This window comes from Branchiostoma lanceolatum, chromosome 17, assembly GCF_035083965.1.
Source record: "Branchiostoma lanceolatum isolate klBraLanc5 chromosome 17, klBraLanc5.hap2, whole genome shotgun sequence".
NCBI lineage: Eukaryota > Metazoa > Chordata > Leptocardii > Amphioxiformes > Branchiostomatidae > Branchiostoma > Branchiostoma lanceolatum.
This window is the reverse complement of record NC_089738.1, coordinates 15,090,231-15,108,474: the sequence shown is the minus strand read 5'-3', so window position 1 is coordinate 15,108,474 and position 18,244 is coordinate 15,090,231. Positions and strand designations below refer to the sequence as shown.

Here is an 18,244-nt window from a genome sequence, read left to right as displayed (position 1 = left end):
TATGTATTCTACTGTTTCACTGAGTTTCTATACTTTCACAGAACTAGAACCACATACACAACATTTTTACCCAGAACTTTATTTTACCCAGAAAATTACAGAATTTACACATAACCAAGAAACAATCACATTGAACTTAAGGTAATATGCAGAAACTCTACTACAGGCAAACCCTTTTGACTTGAACAATACAAATCTTTGACTACAGTCACTTAGTAATTACCATACAATTTACAAATGAATACTTAACAGTTATCAAAATTACCAGAGACATGGCCAGGGAAATAAGATGGTACATAGACTACAAGGCTAAATATTTTATCACAAACCTTCAGAATTTTGTAGTTATGGATCTTCTTGACTAAGCTTACAAAGTTTGACCATGTATGTTATACATGGAGCGTCCAAGATCTGTTAATCACTGGTTGGAGGTATTTATGTTTTTCTGTTACTATCTGGCAATGTCATCTTTCAACCTTGTCTTCCTACATACAACCTACACTTTGAAAACCTGCCATCAGCAAGAGCATCATTGTTTCTTTCCTTGTAACTCATGAGCCCAACGTGTTTATCATTTGATTCCGACACTATACATGTTGGTCCAAGTGAGTAACACTGTACTAGAAAGTGAGGCAAGATAGTCTTGGGACCCTGCCCAAGGACCATTGAAACTAGACAAATTCAAAGCTAGCACAAAATTCTATATATGATGACACATGCACTACACAGCTTCAACCCATCTGCATCATTGTTGACGTGTATATATCCCCTTGGTTCCTGAACACATAATACATTGTTACATTAACTTGAAATCCCAATCCATTCTGCTACAACATACATGCGGTAACTGTTCTAGCATCGCACAACACCATCAACAACAACAAAAACTGTCTATGGTACTTGACGTACAAGACATCTCTAAGTTTGTTGACAGCATCATTTACGAGTTGAATGTTACTCAAAGTGATAGCTTGTGACAATCCCTTACTCTGCAAAGCATTGAAAAGGAAGCAAAGAACAGTTACAGCCAAGCACAACATGGCACACAATTATGTTGATACACATGTTTTATCATATCATATATTACAGGTAGTGACTCATCTTTCACCAATGCTTTGCTCTTTCTACACATTCCTCTTCCATTGTAGCATGTAAATCTATGAAAATATGTTTTACACATAGTTCTTTCAGTTATATCCTGAAAATATAACTCTTCCTTTTATCTTCTGAGCATGCAGTGTTAAGTTTACCCATTTACAGACCTCTGTACAATTTTAAGTTGATTTGCATCAAGTCATAGATAGTTATAGATCTTACAATTATAACTCATTCACCCTTAATTCATTCACTCTTTTGTTATATACATACACTGGTTATGTAACACCACTTCTCACTCAAATTGATATCTTTACACAAAGGCTAGCAAAACAAAGCAAAATGTGATCTTGTGTTTTGCAGAAAAGCAGCACAAAGGAACATTGAATTAACAAGATTGCTACTACATGTAACAGTCAAGTTATTACAAAAGTTGTCCCAGACACTATTTTTATATAGAACCAAGCTATTACAACTTTCCAATATTTTGATTTTCAAATCTGTCATTGACGAACACTGATATAGTAGAATTTGCACATCTTTTCATAATACATATGGCATCACCACTTTAACAATTATACAATGTAAAATGCTCTTATACTCGCAAAAATTATTTGGTCCTTCACACATTAGGAAAGACCTTCCAATCGCCTTCACGTATTTACAGTGGTCAATTTGGAAGGAGTGAAAACAAAATCATAACATCAAACCAAGAATCTCCAGGTCTAAGCTATTTTCCTTTACTCTTTTTGTTGATACAGTCTTGCCAATTTTGCTGTGTTAATAGCATACTAGCATTTTCCCTACCAAAATATAACACCCTGGTGCAATGTCTGTGGTACAACTATAATTTTGCGGAGAAATGGTTGTCATATCTTTAGCTTTAAAGTTGAATGATATTAGACAAATGATGAAAATAGAAGATTGAAACATCAATTAAGACGGAGACATTCTTTCCCCATTCCTATGTAAATGTAAATACTTCACATGTGTCAACATCCTGCTACTCTGTTATATACTTATACTTGCTTGGCCAGATGCTTTTTCGTAAATTACTGGACTAAGTAGCGTGGTATGATCTGTGTTTCCTCTTTGCACCACATGCACACGAACTTAGTCTTGCATTCTGGCAATTTCATGGCTTCGAAAACTCAGCTATCACTTTATCAGATACGATACGATTATATGATACTGGATTGAAATGTATAGTATGCAGTACAGCCAGCTTCAAAATTCTACGACATCCAAAATCGTACAACATGTGACTGCACACCGTTACTGCCGTCTTGAAACTGAACAGATGATCTGTCAGAAGTGGTGTCATCGGCAGAACTCGTTGGCTTGCTTAAATCTTGTATTATGGGACAGCTATGGCAAATAACAATCTACCAGAGAATAGGGGGGATTTTTCCTACGTATACAAGAAGATCTAGCCAACTGCAAATTCTCGAAAAAGCTTACCCGCCAACAGGACAGATTTAGCAAGAGATATGCATGCCAGAAGGCTGAGTCTTATTGCTCTATTTCTCAGAGGCCTGTTTTAAGAACAATAAGAAAAACAATAAGAAAGTGTTGTCTCTATTCTTCCTGTATATGGGGTAACAAGAGTCAACTTCAAATCTTTCGGCTGCCTCACAAGATATGCCCATGGTGCTGCAAGCCCTGGACTTGACATGGGGGTTTCACTTCTGATTGGACAGCCAAGACCATTACATTTCCCTTTCAAAAAGGTTGAAGCAGTGAATCCCCATGGAAAGACAGAAATGTTGAAGAACAGCTTGAGTTTGCAGCGGAGGATAGGATGTATAGGACATGTTCATACTTATTTATTGCTACATTTTCTGCTGTTAAATCCAGTAGCAAAACCCCCATGTCTATTGATCTGCATTTGAGATCCACCATCAGGTCACCTGGTCCAAAAATCACACAATTTCTGGTCCAGACTTCTCCCCCTCCTCCTCTTCCTTCTCCTCTCCCATCTCCACCTTAGTCTCCTGGGCAGCTCCATCTCTGACCTCCACTTCTCCGGAGTAGCCCCAGGCTCCCTCTGGACCATCCTTCTCTTCCTCCTCCTCCTCGTCATAGCTGGAATCGTTGTCATCGGTCTCCTGGGTCTCAGCACTGTCCTCGTCAGAGTGGTGCATCCTGGACAGGGAACAGACGTGCTTAGATGTCACCTCACTAACATATCAATTCAGACTTTTGGTATAAAATCTGGTTCTCCAGTTCTTTCCTTTATAGTCACTGATAAAAGACAGCGGATGCTGTCGGACTGTTACAAAATTTTATCGTGTTGCTTGAGTGACTGTCATTTGGTGTATGTTTAGATGTACATGTAGTTTTCTCATGTCTGTGAATATTACAGTATTTTTAAAACCCCATCTATATTTTACAGAAATGAACCAAACTCAAACATGTCTGTTACTGTTTAGGTTCATGAAATGGTATGATACTACAAAAGAACAAGGTGATACATCTGTATTTTGGGAAGGATTTATGCCTGCATTGTTTAAATCTTCCAGCCACATCTGCTAGAGTCTATAAGGGCTGACCTAGAGTGCACTGCACATCAGTCTAACTTTTCCTGATTGACAAAATGCTAGACTCTATACATCAAACTTGGTTTCAGCGTTATGGGACCCGTGTCTTAATCCCATTGAGTTAAGTGGAGCAATTACTGTAAATTTCTCAGGGCTGACCTGGAAGTGTCGGTGGTCCCCATGGCAGAGTTGGTGCGGTCCACGGGCCCGGTGGCACCCAGGAGGGGGGTAGTCTCCGGCATCTCATCGTCGCTATCCATGTCCGACTGGCTGGTCTCCGAGTCGGACGTCTCGTCGTCCCCCGGAATCACGCGGCGCTTGCAGACCGGGCAGGTCCGCTTGCTGCCCGTCAGCCAGGGGTCGATGCACTTGGTGTGGTAGGCTGGGGAAGAGGAAAGTAGCTTGAGAAAAAGACTCTTTGTACACAACCAAGTGTTTTATTCAACCAACGTTTCTATGCACTTGGTGTGGTAGGCTGGAGAGGAAGAAAGACACTTGCTGAAGCCCCCGTCACAAATAAGAAATTCAGCTCGGCCGACGTCTTGGCGAGCTTCAAATGTGCATTTTCGGCCGAAGTACGGCCGACGTCCTGTCGATTACGCGGGCTTCGGGCGACTTTTAGAAATAAAAGTTGATCCAAATATTGGCCTTTTACCAGGTTAGTTGATACTGACTTCGTCCATGTCCAAGAGATGGTACCATCTCATGAGGGATTTTTAGTGTTCGACGGACGTCGCCCGAGATTTTCATTGGAAAATACGGTCGACGCTCGGGCGATTTTGAAATTCGGCGAGCTTCGGGCGATCTACAAAGTCGGCCGACGCTCGCATGAATTGTGACGCCGGCTTTAGGGCCCGGTGCCATATACTTATAAAAATTTGGTTTGGCTGTTCAGGACACAGCCAGGGCTTCCCAACTAGGCTGTGGCTATTTCAAAAGGCTAGCCCTGCTGACAAAGCCAAGACATCACCATTGAATTAAACATGGTTGGTCCCTGTCCATGGTAAAAAGCCAACCACGCCAGTTCAACAGTGACACCTAGCAACATAGCAATGAAGTGCACCAAAGCAGCATGGTTCTCTAAGGACTAAATGATTTTTGCAATCAATACTTCATCAAGGACAATCAACCACTCTATCATTGTTTTAACGATAACTGTTAAGGGAGGTGTAAGCTGAATGGATGAGCAGTTTCCTTGGGAAGACAATTGTGCATGTTCAGTCATTCTGCATCCAAACTGATATATCACCTACCATGGGAGCAAGGCAGTATCCTGAGCTTGTCTCCCTCCTCATAGTCATCCAGACAGATGGCACAGACATCATACTCATCACCTGCAACACATGGAAAGTTAGTAATGCCCCCTAGCAGTTCATTTTATAACTGCAGTGTCCTGGTAGCTGTTCACAACAACCTTGTGCCATTTCCAACTAGGCAGTTGCCATCGAACCACTATTATCTTAATAGTGGGTCAATGACAACTATTATTATTTCAATAAAGAAAATTATCTGAATGGAAAGATGCTAACAATCAGTTACCACTTGTTTGTATCTTAACGAACAGAAAATGCTTTAAGGCTTGATACAGTAATTTACAGCTTTATAAAAGCTACCATTTGTAAGTCTAGTTTTCGGCAAGCTAAAAAACTACACTTACAGGATTCCTTATAATCTGTCTCTCTCAGTAAGACTAAGGTTTGATAAACCCTCACCTTTCTTGAACTTCTTGGTGGGGATTTTCTTCAGGTGTTCCTTGGACAGCCTGGAACGACGCTGTCGTCTTCTGTCACGAACAAATTTCGCAACCTGAAAACAAGGGACGTTTAGGTGCATGTCTCTGATTTTAGGTTTAATCCAGTTTAGAATTCGAATACGACAAATTAAACATGCAACACTTATTCTTCTGCCAAATGTGAGACAACCAGGACATACTCTTTTTGCCAGGTACAACACTATCATACTTGAACAAGCAAGCTTGAACTTATTATTTTTTTCACACATGACATACATTTACAGTTCATACATGTACAAAAGTGTACAGTATCCAACATAATGCTAAAGAGGTTAACTGAAGTTGCTGTCACATAAGTCTAAATTGACAAAGTTTGATACTTCAACACAAAGCAAATGTTGCTCACGTCAAATTTTCGGTCGTTCTTACGCCGACCTTCTTCAGGGGTGATTAGATTACCCCGAGCATTTGAGGTGAGCAACATTTGCTTTGTGTTGAAGTTAAGTATCAAACTTTATCATGGAATTTACTAACACAGATGAGCTTTCATGCTAGTGTAAGTCTAGATTATAGAAGAACAAAAGGAATGTGATAGAAACTGAGATGAATCTGCTTTGTAAACGGGTGTGTGCTAACCATGAAGATAAGCATGAGGACGAAGCAGATCCCCACAATGATGGCGAAGGGCAGTAGGTAAAAGTGCAGGGGGATGGTGAAGTCAGGGGTCAGCTTCACCTGCGACCTATGGGACAGAAGAACACAACAATCAGTCAGTCAGTTATACCAGGATCGACCATCTGAGTTAGACAATCAGTATAATAACTTCAGTAGTATCCTTTACACATGTAGTACATTCAGGGCTGTCTCTGGTCTGACCCAGCCTGGGTCCTGGGATAGAACTTTGCTTGTTGGGATGGAAAAAGATTTCAGCCCCTCTGTCAAAAAATCCGAACTTCATGACATAAAATGGATGTAGATGTATTTTTGTAAATGACCGATTTAACAACAAATACTAAAAATAGTATCTGCTTCCCAGAGTAAGGGGGCACATGTTCAGGACATGGGGGCACAGCGCCCTTGTTCTCCTCCAGCTGAAGAAAAAGCACTGCTTCTTGAATTCTAATCTAACGTTGTGCTCTGTCTATTCTGTCATGATTAAAAAATTATGAGTGAATGAATGAATGAATGAAAGCAGAAGACAGGGGAACTTACCCAGATTTCCAGTCATATCTCTGCAGCTCCATTCCATCTGACAGACCCACAAACACGGAGGGGATGGTCACCTCCATGTAATCTGCAGGCAAACACAACAAACATCACAATGTCAGGAAGACTTAAGGATTTATCAAGAAGATAATCTGGTCCTCATATGATGAGGAAATGAATGAAACCAGACACTCTCTCTTTGATGGTTGAGCCTCTGACCTTGGAGTCCAGACTGTAGAACCAGTCTCAGTCTATACTATCCAAGGACAATATTTCTTCCTGAGAATGTCACAAGACATAACCAACAGTTGGCAAATCTACAAAAACAGGGCACATCAATCCATATGGAAGGCTTTACGACCGTTAAGGCCCTCTTTCCACCAGATGAAGACCGTTGTGTGACAGAATTGGATTTGATTGACCTATGACGATATGATTAGAATATGATCCATGACTGAAAGTATGATTTGAAATACAACAAAATGCATAAAACTTACAAAATACTCTTCTTTATCAACGAAATCTAATTATTTCAGCTAATAATGAGATTTTTGGCCACTCAATATTAGCTGAACAGTGTAATGGGCGTATAACACGTCTAGGCAACCTGTCCGACTGAAATAACACTTCAATCAAACACTGATAGCTTTTCATCCTGGAGGCAGAACAAAGACATCCACTTAGGGAATCCATTATAGCTATTTGTAGGCAGACATCAGAGATACATCATTTAGGATTGGGGCCCTCTAATAGCTTCGAGGGGGAACAACTGGGTAGGTACATTGGGAGAGGCACAAGCTGCACAGTATTGCTGAAGTGACCTTTCTACTAGACAGCAATCGACAGGAGACCATTGAGCAACCAATATTGGATCTGTGACCCTTGATGTTATAATTGGAATATGATGCACAATGTGAAATCATGATTCAAATGGCAACAATACACACAAAACGTTAAAAGAATATTCGCTTTTTATCGATAACCGATCTGTAAAGTTTTTAGTCTATCATTGGCCACAGACTCTGACGGAACGTAGGTATAAAAGGAAGCAAAACCCAGACATACATGTACGGTTATAACGATCTTTCACCCAGTTGGGCCCTCTCTTGCATGGACAGCGAATCCTGATCAGAGGCATGACTCCAACGGTGCGTGCTTCTTGTAGCGTTACAACACTGCTGTCCTCAAAAAGCTTTTCTCCTTTATATGCCAACGGGAAGCTTACTGCAGACAAGGTTAAGCTCAATTGATCGCTATCCGCCGACTGAGTCACTGGATTTGCTCTTATCTCTTCACCACAACAAGGGCAAACCGTCTGGTACAAGGTGTATAACGCCAAAAATAGTTACTCAAGCAACTGGATAAAATTTTGAAACGTTTCGGACAGCATCCACTATCTTTCGTCAAGGAAAGATCTGGCAGAACCAGATTTTATACCAAAACTCTGAATAGATATGTTGATGAAGTGAAGACAATTTCAGATGGTTCAAATAAGGTGTACGTTTTCTCCTGTCAATCCTTGAGATGTCCTGTCATGTTACCACAACTTCTTGCTGCAAAACATCACTCCAGGTTCATGCCATAACAAGAGAGATGAACGTGACAGTATTTTCATATCTCGAGCAGCAAGAAAAACGTCGTCCACAAAAGGTCTTAGACAAACATCACTGAGAAAGTTGTCCAGGCACTTGATTGATGACTCTGGAGGTGGCTTGGACACAGGTCAATCTGACCCTCCTCTGTCTGCTGAAGTCGTCCCTTTTTCCAACACCAGCCGGTCTCCACGGTTAGAACAGGCACGGACACAAGAGCAGGCTGCGCAATGTCTGATGTGTTTCACCCAATATTCCAGTCATCCCAACTCCACTTAGGCTGACGTAAGTAATGATAGCTTCTGTTAAAACCCACTTCAGAGGATGACTACGTGCGCGACACTCAGAGCTCTTTAACACGTGTGCAGCACTAATGAAGGAGATATCAAGGGCTCAAACAAATTTACTGGTGCAGCCTGATTTTAGCAACAGATTCTCACAAAATTGCTTTAAAATGGGGGAAAGGAGGCTGGTAGCTTCAAAATAAAAGCTCCCTTCCTAACCTTGTTAATTTGGGAAGCGTTGCAATGATTCTTTCTGATCTAGATCAACTTATTCCACCCAGAAACAACATTACTTCCACATGAAATCTATCGAATTCAATAAAAAAAATGACCTATTTTAACTATAATATGTACCAATTTGGTACAGTCACATGAAACAAGTGGAACAGCCACATGACCACAAAGCACGTGTCAGACAGCAAAATGCGTTATTTCACAACCAGCTACTTAGGATCCCCTTGACTATCATGAAAAAGCTATTAAACCTCTTCACTGACTGGTGTGCGTGTGGGTTCTGACAAGTACCTACCTATCTGTACATAGATATGAAAAGAATACAACACGGTATATTACGTCTCACTTGAGGTACCAGCCCGACCGCGGGTAGGACTGCCTGAAGGCCAGAGGGCGATCCAACCCATGGGAGGGCTGGGACCAAGGGTGATGCGTAATATACCCACCCGAAAAAACACACATTTCAATGCGTTATGCACCAGAAGTTGAGAAAATATTTTATCCTTGAAAAAAAAGGCCTCTACAACTAGTAGTACAAGAACTGTCACACAAACTACAAACACTATAATCATATATCTGTATATTAACCACTTTTCCCAAAGTAAATTTGTAGAATTACCTGTAGACATGTTCATGCCCCAAATGCAGGATTTTCTTCTTAAGTGCAATCAGCTAGTATATTAGACGTTCCTTGTGACATGCCAATGCACGGTTTTATAACAAATTCAGTATTCTGAGAATATTTCAGTATTGCCTAATAAGGACAACTCATGAGACTACCTTCTGATGTTCCAGGAACAGCCTTAAGCCTGATTGGCAGATAGCCATGCCTGTATAGTTCACCGTCATTGCTGAATGATGTCTTTCAAATCAAGCAACTGACTCTCAGATTCATAAGCAGTTTTTCTGTCTCACATCCACAATGCTTGGACACGGTCTATGACATCAATAGTCTAGTTAAAGTGTAATCTAATAGAAACTGGCATGTACAGTGTAGCAAGAAGGTCTCGACATGAGCATAATTTTTGATATCTAAAGTTTATGCGTAGTGTACCAGTTCAGTACTTATCATTAATAAAAGGTCCTTGTCATGTCAATTCAACACATGTACTTACAGTCACGCATGCAATACTGGGAAATGAACATTAGCATCAGATTTGTCATCTGCCAATGAAGTACAAGACTAATCTACCTACTACCATATAATCTTACCAATACCAGCCTGGCAAAGGAAATGGAACAGGAAATATGTGAGTAAAATTACTTGTTCATAAATGATTGTGAAACTTACATTTATTTCCATTCATCTGTAGGATGACGTCCGACTCATCGTTATACACTATAGCTGCCTTATAGCCACTTTTTTCTGCATTCAGCACCTGGTTTGGAAGAAACAAAGGAATGCTTAGCTGGGATGTCATGGCTGTGCATTAACAAAACCTTTTATCCTTCCTTACCAAACAACATATTAATGAAGTTGTCTTACATTTGTGTATAAAGCTTGATCTATGCTATGTTGTCGAAAGGTTTCAGAATTATAGTCATTTCTTTTAGACCTATGGGGTCTATAAAATTATAAAAAATCTAATATGTTTTCATTACAAACCAAACTGTTTTGGGGCCTGGTAGCACAACTTTGTTTGTTCTAAACTTTTATAGTAGAAGGGATCCCATTAAAAAATCTTGAAAAGTTGTAGGCTTTGATAAATTCTTACCTGTTTGATGTATTGAAAACTTTGGTGTTGAAAAAAGCTTGGAAAAATGTAACACATCTATCAGTCTATCATACCATAAAACCTCTAGGAAACAAATCAGCTATATGTATACTATCAACATGAGTATCAAGAACTTTTTGCGGCAAGCACCTAATAGCACAGGTACGTGTAATCCTAATCTTAACTCGCATACAAGATATTGTGTATTGTCTTACCTTTATGTCAAAGTCACAATTGCCCCTGCGAATCAGGGCGATGGGGGTGTACTCTGTGATATTGGGGGGAGGGGGGCCCACAGGTCTGCAAGCATGGGGAGGGTTTACAGCTGCTAGGTAACCCTGCAGAATAAACAACAACATTTAGTCATGTAAACAACAACAGTATGTCAAGATACTGTTTGACACTACTCCTAGTGGCTCTAGCATGTAAAGAGCTTCACAATTCAATATATTGGCCAGGGTTGCTAATGTGTACATTGTATTTCAGAAAAAATAGACAAGGCACTTGGAAAGTACTGCCTTCTGACTGCCAATATAGCATTTTGGCCTACCACAGAAGTTGTGTCATTGTTTTGAGTAAATCAAAGATGGTGCTAAGAACACAGGGGACCGGCTGACGTTCGTTTTTGCGCTAATTCAAACGTCCCCAAAATCAAATGATGATGCAAATTTGCTAAAAAGTGACGGTAAATTCCAACTACATAAACATTTTTTTATCCAGAATATTTCCCCACTAAAAATCACACTGGGTAACTTTCCAAACTCAACCAGAATTGGATTGGAACATTACCTGTATCCCCATGTCTGGTAGCTGGGATCCAAAGTTGGATGGCATGTCCATGAAGTTTACTGTGTTGTTAATGCTATCAGTCTGCAAACATGAACAATCATCATTAGATAAAAGAAAACATCGTGTCTGACATCATCATATCACATCACTGGTACATTTGATTACAGTTTCTGTTATTTTTGTTATCCTATGTATCTAAGTTTGAACAATGTGGGGATTGCCCCCCAGTGCACATTGAACAAGATTGGCAACATAAAAAGATGTTGCCATGGCGACGGTGGTCTCTGTTAACGTTTTCGTTTTTAGCCCACATGCAAATAAGGACCTCGCATAAATCATATCAGTCGATCACCTTCTCTACCAAAATAACACAAGTTGTCTAATGTATGAAAATCTTGTTTTTACAAAAGAAGATATCGTACCATTTCCTCATAAATTATGTAAATGAGGCCCTCTATGCAAGATTTGTGTCTAATAGTGGCCACATTTATTTAACTTCCAAATGGTGCAAAAATGAAATCCCCATCATTTACCACTATGGATTTATAGTATTTTGTCATCAATTATGCAAATTAAGTATCAATTTCCATAATTGATATCTATCGATATTCATCTCTTTCTCAGTTACATATGTCATGTGTTTGAGAGTCTTATAATAGAATTCAGCTGATTTATTCACTGTCCTCATTAATTATGCAAATCAGATATTGATTTGCATAATTGGCAAATGATTATGTAAATCATCACTTAAGCTATCTACACACCAAAAATTATGATGATCCGTCATCCCCTTCTTGCGTTATTCTCTTTCAAAATTTGAGTCAAAATCAGCTCCTGCAGTTCCAAAAAAATCCGCTAGGAGGTCCAAATCTACAGGACATGTTTTCCTAACAAAGAGCTATCCACCACTTAAAAATCATGACTATAGCATGTTCAGAAGATGAGATTTGAAAAGTGAAAGTTCCCCTGCAGTACCATAGAAAGTCGCTAGGGGGCCCAAAATCCAATCATTACAAGGTCTCCCACAGACCTACCCACCTACAAAATATGAAGACAATACATCCAGGCATTCTTGAGTTATCGTCCCATGGACTTTCACATTCCTGTACAATTCCTAGAATTCTTGCAATCTGCACACAATATAGTAAAAATTTGGCTCGCCCCTGAGGCGTCGCCAAAAATGCCATTACAGGCGATATGTGAACCCCTGGATAAATAAAAATAAACAAACAAACATTGTGCTTAGCATAACAACTTATACAACACTTTCTATCACTTTATGTCCTGCTTGTATAATACAGTAGTTAACACATACGTCTACTGTGCTGTGATGCCCTCTAGTAAGTTCAATAAGCATTACATGGCCAATTTACAACTTATGCAAGTACATGTTATGCAAGTGATTTCATACCAAATTAGATAACCTAGATCAAAATGTAATGGGAACATTAGCTTTTAGATCTCTTAATTGACACTATCAATACCCCTGCACCACCAAGGAGGCGGGGGAGGCCAGAGGATCTAAACAAGTGCCGACCTACATGATGTCTCATGCTCTCGTGAGATTAGGTCACTCCGTGATCAAAACATACAGTAGACATCAAAAATTTGGAAGTACATGTTTTGTTACCCTTCTAAAGCCACTGATTGAAGAATATTCTAGTAATTGACAACATCATGTCTTTCTGACCAAGGCAAAGGGAAATGTTAAAAAGAATGAGCAATGCCTTCCCCCAAAATCATACACTTTCTCCTTTATCTATTCTAAGACCCCCTTTCCACTAGATGATGACACCAACCAAAGCAACCATACACTTGACAGATTGCTTGATGATTTAAATAGAAAACGAATCATTCTAGTTTTGTGCGTTTTTCAAAGCATACTTTCACATCGTGCATCACATTCCAATCATAGAACCAAGGTTCACACAAATTGGCTGTTCAATGATCGCTGTCTACAGTCAGTCTAACACAGACTAGTATGTGGCATAGCACACACAAAGTACATGGCTGGTAAGTTTCAAGTTTACAAAACTACAAGGTGGCCTTACCACGATAACATCAGCATCCACAGTGCACACATGGAGCAGCAGGAACAGGTTGATGACTGCATAGATGTACAAAACTGTGATGTACGATGGGACTGGGCGGCACGGGAACATGGCTGAAACAAACAACAACAACATTAGTCATTACAACAACATAAGCAATGTGCACAGAAATCTATAAGGTATCTGCATCTGTATCTATACAGCCGGTATAACGGCCCTTTGACGAATCAAACCAGCTACCAGTATGCAGCCCTAACATGAAATCAGAATGCCTAACATGAATCGACCCATGTTACACGCATAAATCAAATCTTGTGACTTGCGACTTGTGATGTGCAAAACACTTTTGTTGGCATGAACTACATAGTAGAACCCATTATCATCAAATCCATTAGAGGCCGCCTTATTGGATACGAAACTACACAATTTGGTTGTAGCCACAGTTGCAAGGTGTCACTGGTAGTTGTTGAGTTCTGGGTTCAAATCCCTGTCAGGCCCCAATGTTATGCCCTTCGGAAAGCCACTTTACAACTTTTTTCGTCACATGACTAAGGTGAAGATGAGTAACTAGCTTTGGATCGGAGGGGGGGGTTCTTTCGGATGATCGTGGGACATCAAGCAGGATGTCCGGTGTTGGGGGAGAGCCACACCTCGAGACCATTAACCTTCTCCCTGCTGCCTAACTCTGTAACTGATAGAGAATGGGGTGCCAAACGGCTACTTCAGTGTGCTAAAGGTCCCACTGAACTTATCAAAACAAGTGGAGGTGACGGTCTATCCAGGTGTGTATGGATCAAACCTACCAGTCTGGTCTTGCGCAATTGTACAAAACTGGAGTGTTATGCCTAAAGGAGTTTACTATTGTAGTTAAGCAGAACAAACAAAAGTAACAAACTGGATATGCAACTTTTTTTTTGCAAGGCTCTTTGGGGTGAAAAGATCATACCCATTTGATATAATACAACAAGACACCAAACTTATGCCTTTACCTTTGAAGCAGGTATGCTATATATAGCCTGAGTACCATACTACATTGTAGTTACTTTTCCAGGGCTCCCATACTCTCCCAGTCCCCTAAACAACTAGCTAGGCTTGTCAGGGGAGAGTATGAGAGCCCCCGTAAACTAGGCCAGGTATGTTACACAGTTATGCTAATACTAATGTAGTAATATGTGTATATAAAACAGAAAACTAGTCAAACTGCATGCATGCAACATGTATATAAAAATGGTCACATGTTACAGCCTGAAGTAGCTATTGTCTGCATAGTTTCCTTTAGGGTTTCTGCTTTTGCATGGGAAATGTCTCATCTGATGTAGCCTCCGTTGCAGACTCTGAAGCGGCTTTTTGGGGGGCTAAATAATACACTTTTTGCAGCCACCCCGTAACTATCAGCCATCCTGTAACCATCAGCCGCCTAGAGTCTGCGTTATTACGGCATGTCAAAGCGTAATTAAAATCACGTTAGGGCGATTAACGCAGAGGTGCGAATTTCCTGCCTATGGTAGACCGCACAATAAGAACAGTATACACGCACCTCCCCCAGTCAGTGTGCTGTCACGCTTGTGGCAAAATAGTTTGCCATTTCTACTGTTCCTAAAGACAAACTTCGATTATTAGAAGCAGTGTTTCCGCCAGACCGCGACTGAGAGGCCGTCCACTTGGGGAGGGCCGTACCGCGAAAATTGATTGACCGTACCGCGAAAATCAATTTTCGCGGTACGGCCCTCCCCAAGTGGACGGCCTCTCAGTCGCGGTCTGGCGGAAACACTGCTTCTAATAATCGAAGTTTGTCTTTAGGAACAGTAGAAATGGCAAACTATTTTGCCACAAGCGTGACAGCACACTGACTGGGGGAGGTGCGTGTATACTGTTCTTATTGTGCGGTCTACCATAGGCAGGAAATTCGCACCTCTGCGTTAATCGCCCTAACGTGATTTTAATTACGCTTTGACATGCCGTAATAACGCAGACTCTAGGCGGCTGATGGTTACAGGATGGCTGATAGTTACGGGGTGGCTGCAAAAAGTGTATTATTTAGCCCCCCAAAAAGCCGCTTCAGAGTCTGCAACGGAGGCTACATCTGATGATCGCTTGGTTTACAATATACTGTAAATTCTTGAATACATGTATTTGCAGTGGTTTTATGCTGTGTTTGCCCACGCCTCTCGAAAACATTTCTCAACCGCATGAACCATTAACAGTTTTGTAGGAGAACTAGCCCATGGTAGGAAGAAATTCAAAAAATATTTCTCAACCCAGCAAGTTAGATTATAATCCATTTACTCAGAAAGTAAACACCAACAAAAGTGTCTGCCTGTAGTAGATGGTTGCATAACCACCATGATGTTTTTTCAGCTACACCTAAACAAACACTGCACTATGTGTTACATATCAGCATGCCTGGGTGTGGGACATAACTGGGTCATCAAAAAATAAGACTACCAAGAGACCATTTTTACCTCCTAGGAAATACATTTTTTTGCCTTGACCTTCTCAGCCTGTATTGTTATCATGCATACATTTATTATTTATCATTATCAGCAAGTGCAAACATACATGAGCAGGGGAAATACTACTCTGAATTGCAGAGTTTGCTTACAATTTTTAAAAATGAACAAATAGTAACAAATATACACATCACCACGTACCAAACAATTAATGTCAAAAGTACAATACTTATTGAGGCAAGGAAACCACAATTACCTTTGGAAGTCAGGAACATATCTTGATTGATGTGAATTAGTCTGTGTTTTTTCTAAAAGTTCAAAGTATACTTACATCAAACTGTGTTCTTATGGGCCTCTACAAATAGTGCAACGAGAATTGTGAGCTTATCTTAGACTCTGCTACTTATTCTATACTAGCTAAATATCCAGCTGGAATTTTTCTGGACTGCAAAACCTGTTTATATTTCACCTGCAATCTCAAACCTTTTTCAGGTTACAGGCAGGCATTTTGAAGCTTGCCAATCAATTCAAGATGACCCTCAGGGTACAAACTGCAAGGTTATCAGCTGTAGGTACAATGCCATGCATGTTTTTGTTTTGCTGTCTCAGTCTTAGGACAAGGCTATAACCTAGGGGAGGACAAATTATTTATGTACGAAGGTACCAACATGGTCCAGTTGAGGTAAACTATGGTAGAACACAAAATCTGCACTGGATGCAGGATTCAGCAGAAGGTTGAGATCGTAACTGTTAGATGTGCCTATCACATTTGGGGCAGCTTTTCTCCAAGGCGTTTTTAGTTGAAGTATAACGTAACGGCGTACATAATTAGGACTTTAAAACTATTGTTATAATTTTGCGGTGTCAAAACAAAATCAGAATAAAAACATAACTTTAGAACCGTCGTAAAACGTTAAAGTTAATATATAAATACCCTGTTGAAACTGTAGAAACTGGTATTAGATATGGAAAAGTCCAAAACGTTACGTAAATATCATCGTGTTTACGTTGTGAGAGTTCAACAAAACAGAAACATGGCGACCCACCCTCCTTCCTGGCTGGCATACCCAAACTCTTACCGAGTATTTCCTGTATTTCCTTCGTTTGTCCGACAAGAACTATCCACCAAAAATGACCTCTAGGTCCTATACTATCATCGTATCTTACCTGGTTTGTGCCTTTCTGCCTACATGGATTAAAAATCGCCAACAAAAACTGTCACCCTACACTTCCAACCATTCCTTCACGGTAACAAAATGGTCGACTCTGCCAAATCACGTGTGAGTCTCGCCCACATCAAACTCTCGCGAGAACTACGTCATAGATCCCGGGTTACTAGCGGTCAACTAACGTCTCTCCAAGCAGATGTAGGATGCGGCTCTGTGTTTTACTAACCTTTTTGTGGCATTTTGCACGTCTTTCCGCCAGCTGTCGCTACACAAAGAGGAGAAGAAGAGTTGGAAATGCGGACCACAAGAAAAATGCCGCAGGTAGACACTTTTTGTCCTTTCCGTATTTTGAATCCGCAGAAACCATGGAGATGATGAATGAGTTATTGTACACCGTATATCCACTGGGTTCAGTGCAGGTCACAACAGAGTACGTCACAGTTAACAAATACATATATAAAATGATGAGCTAGCAATAGTCTAATAATTACATGAATTTGGCTTCTTCTCGCTTCTTAGTAATGTAAATGGTAGGTACAGATGTGCTTTAAAATCAAGGGTAGAGCCATTAGAAATATGAAATTTTCTGTGTCTCTAAGGTGTATAAAAAGGGGAAACATTTATTGCACTTTATAGTGCCACAATGGTGGAAACTTTGCCGTCCACCGTATGCCTGTCAAGATTTATTCCCGGAGTGCTGCGCCACCTGGCGACCTGCTTCTCGAGTGTTCATAATAATAGACTGACCCCTGCCGTCCTGAAGCTCTCTTCAGGTCTGGTCCCTTTCTGTTGCCTACTCGATTCTGCCCGAAGAGGTCATCAACGTTTTGGTCAGCCTTGACTTTTGTTTATCTGTTGTTACGATGCGTCATATGGTTAACACGAGGGTTCGCCCTTAGTAATAGCCTCCGGCTAGTTGGGCAGCCCTGGCATGTACATGCTGAACCATTAAATAAGCAAATAAATGGTTAACACGGTGATAACACCTCTTCTGATGTAATAATAAAGGCTTGGACATGGCAGGATTTCATAAGTTTCACAGAGAAAAAAAAGCAGATGAGCATTCCTTGATTAACACTTGTATACAAATGGGCTTTCTGAAACGAAATGCTTGGTTCAAATGTCAATGGAAGCAAGCGCGAGAGAGTTAACTCAAAAAATAAAGTTCTGAGGCAAGAACCAACATTGTGCGTGTCGTTCTCACAAACCCGTCGTACAGCAAGTGGCGCCCCGGCCCCGTTGAACGTATAAATCAAGGCTTGGGACAAACACATGGAGTCACATCCAGTAGTATAAAGCACTGTAGCTTCACTGAGACCAACTGCGGGGCGGCCTAAACTGGAGCAAAGTAACTCCTACCTGGATGAAACATGTACTCTACTCTACA

At 40.6% G+C, this 18,244-nt stretch overlaps 1 protein-coding gene across 1 annotated transcript; it reads right to left on the bottom strand.

The window, feature by feature from the left end:
* Nucleotides 1–63: 63 nt before the first annotated feature.
* Nucleotides 64–16,986, bottom strand: LOC136423520 (E3 ubiquitin-protein ligase RNF13-like). The gene is made up of 11 exons (XM_066411709.1): nucleotides 16,856–16,986; nucleotides 13,239–13,351; nucleotides 11,188–11,268; nucleotides 10,614–10,736; nucleotides 9,975–10,062; nucleotides 6,580–6,661; nucleotides 6,004–6,109; nucleotides 5,348–5,441; nucleotides 4,889–4,969; nucleotides 3,795–4,017; nucleotides 64–3,240 (listed from the first exon to the last, which is right to left on the bottom strand). Exons 2-11 carry the CDS (start codon nucleotides 13,347–13,349, stop codon nucleotides 3,018–3,020), a joined length of 1,212 nt encoding a protein of 403 aa, XP_066267806.1. The 5' UTR covers nucleotides 13,350–13,351; nucleotides 16,856–16,986; the 3' UTR covers nucleotides 64–3,017.
* Between the last annotated feature and the right edge of the window lie 1,258 nt (nucleotides 16,987–18,244).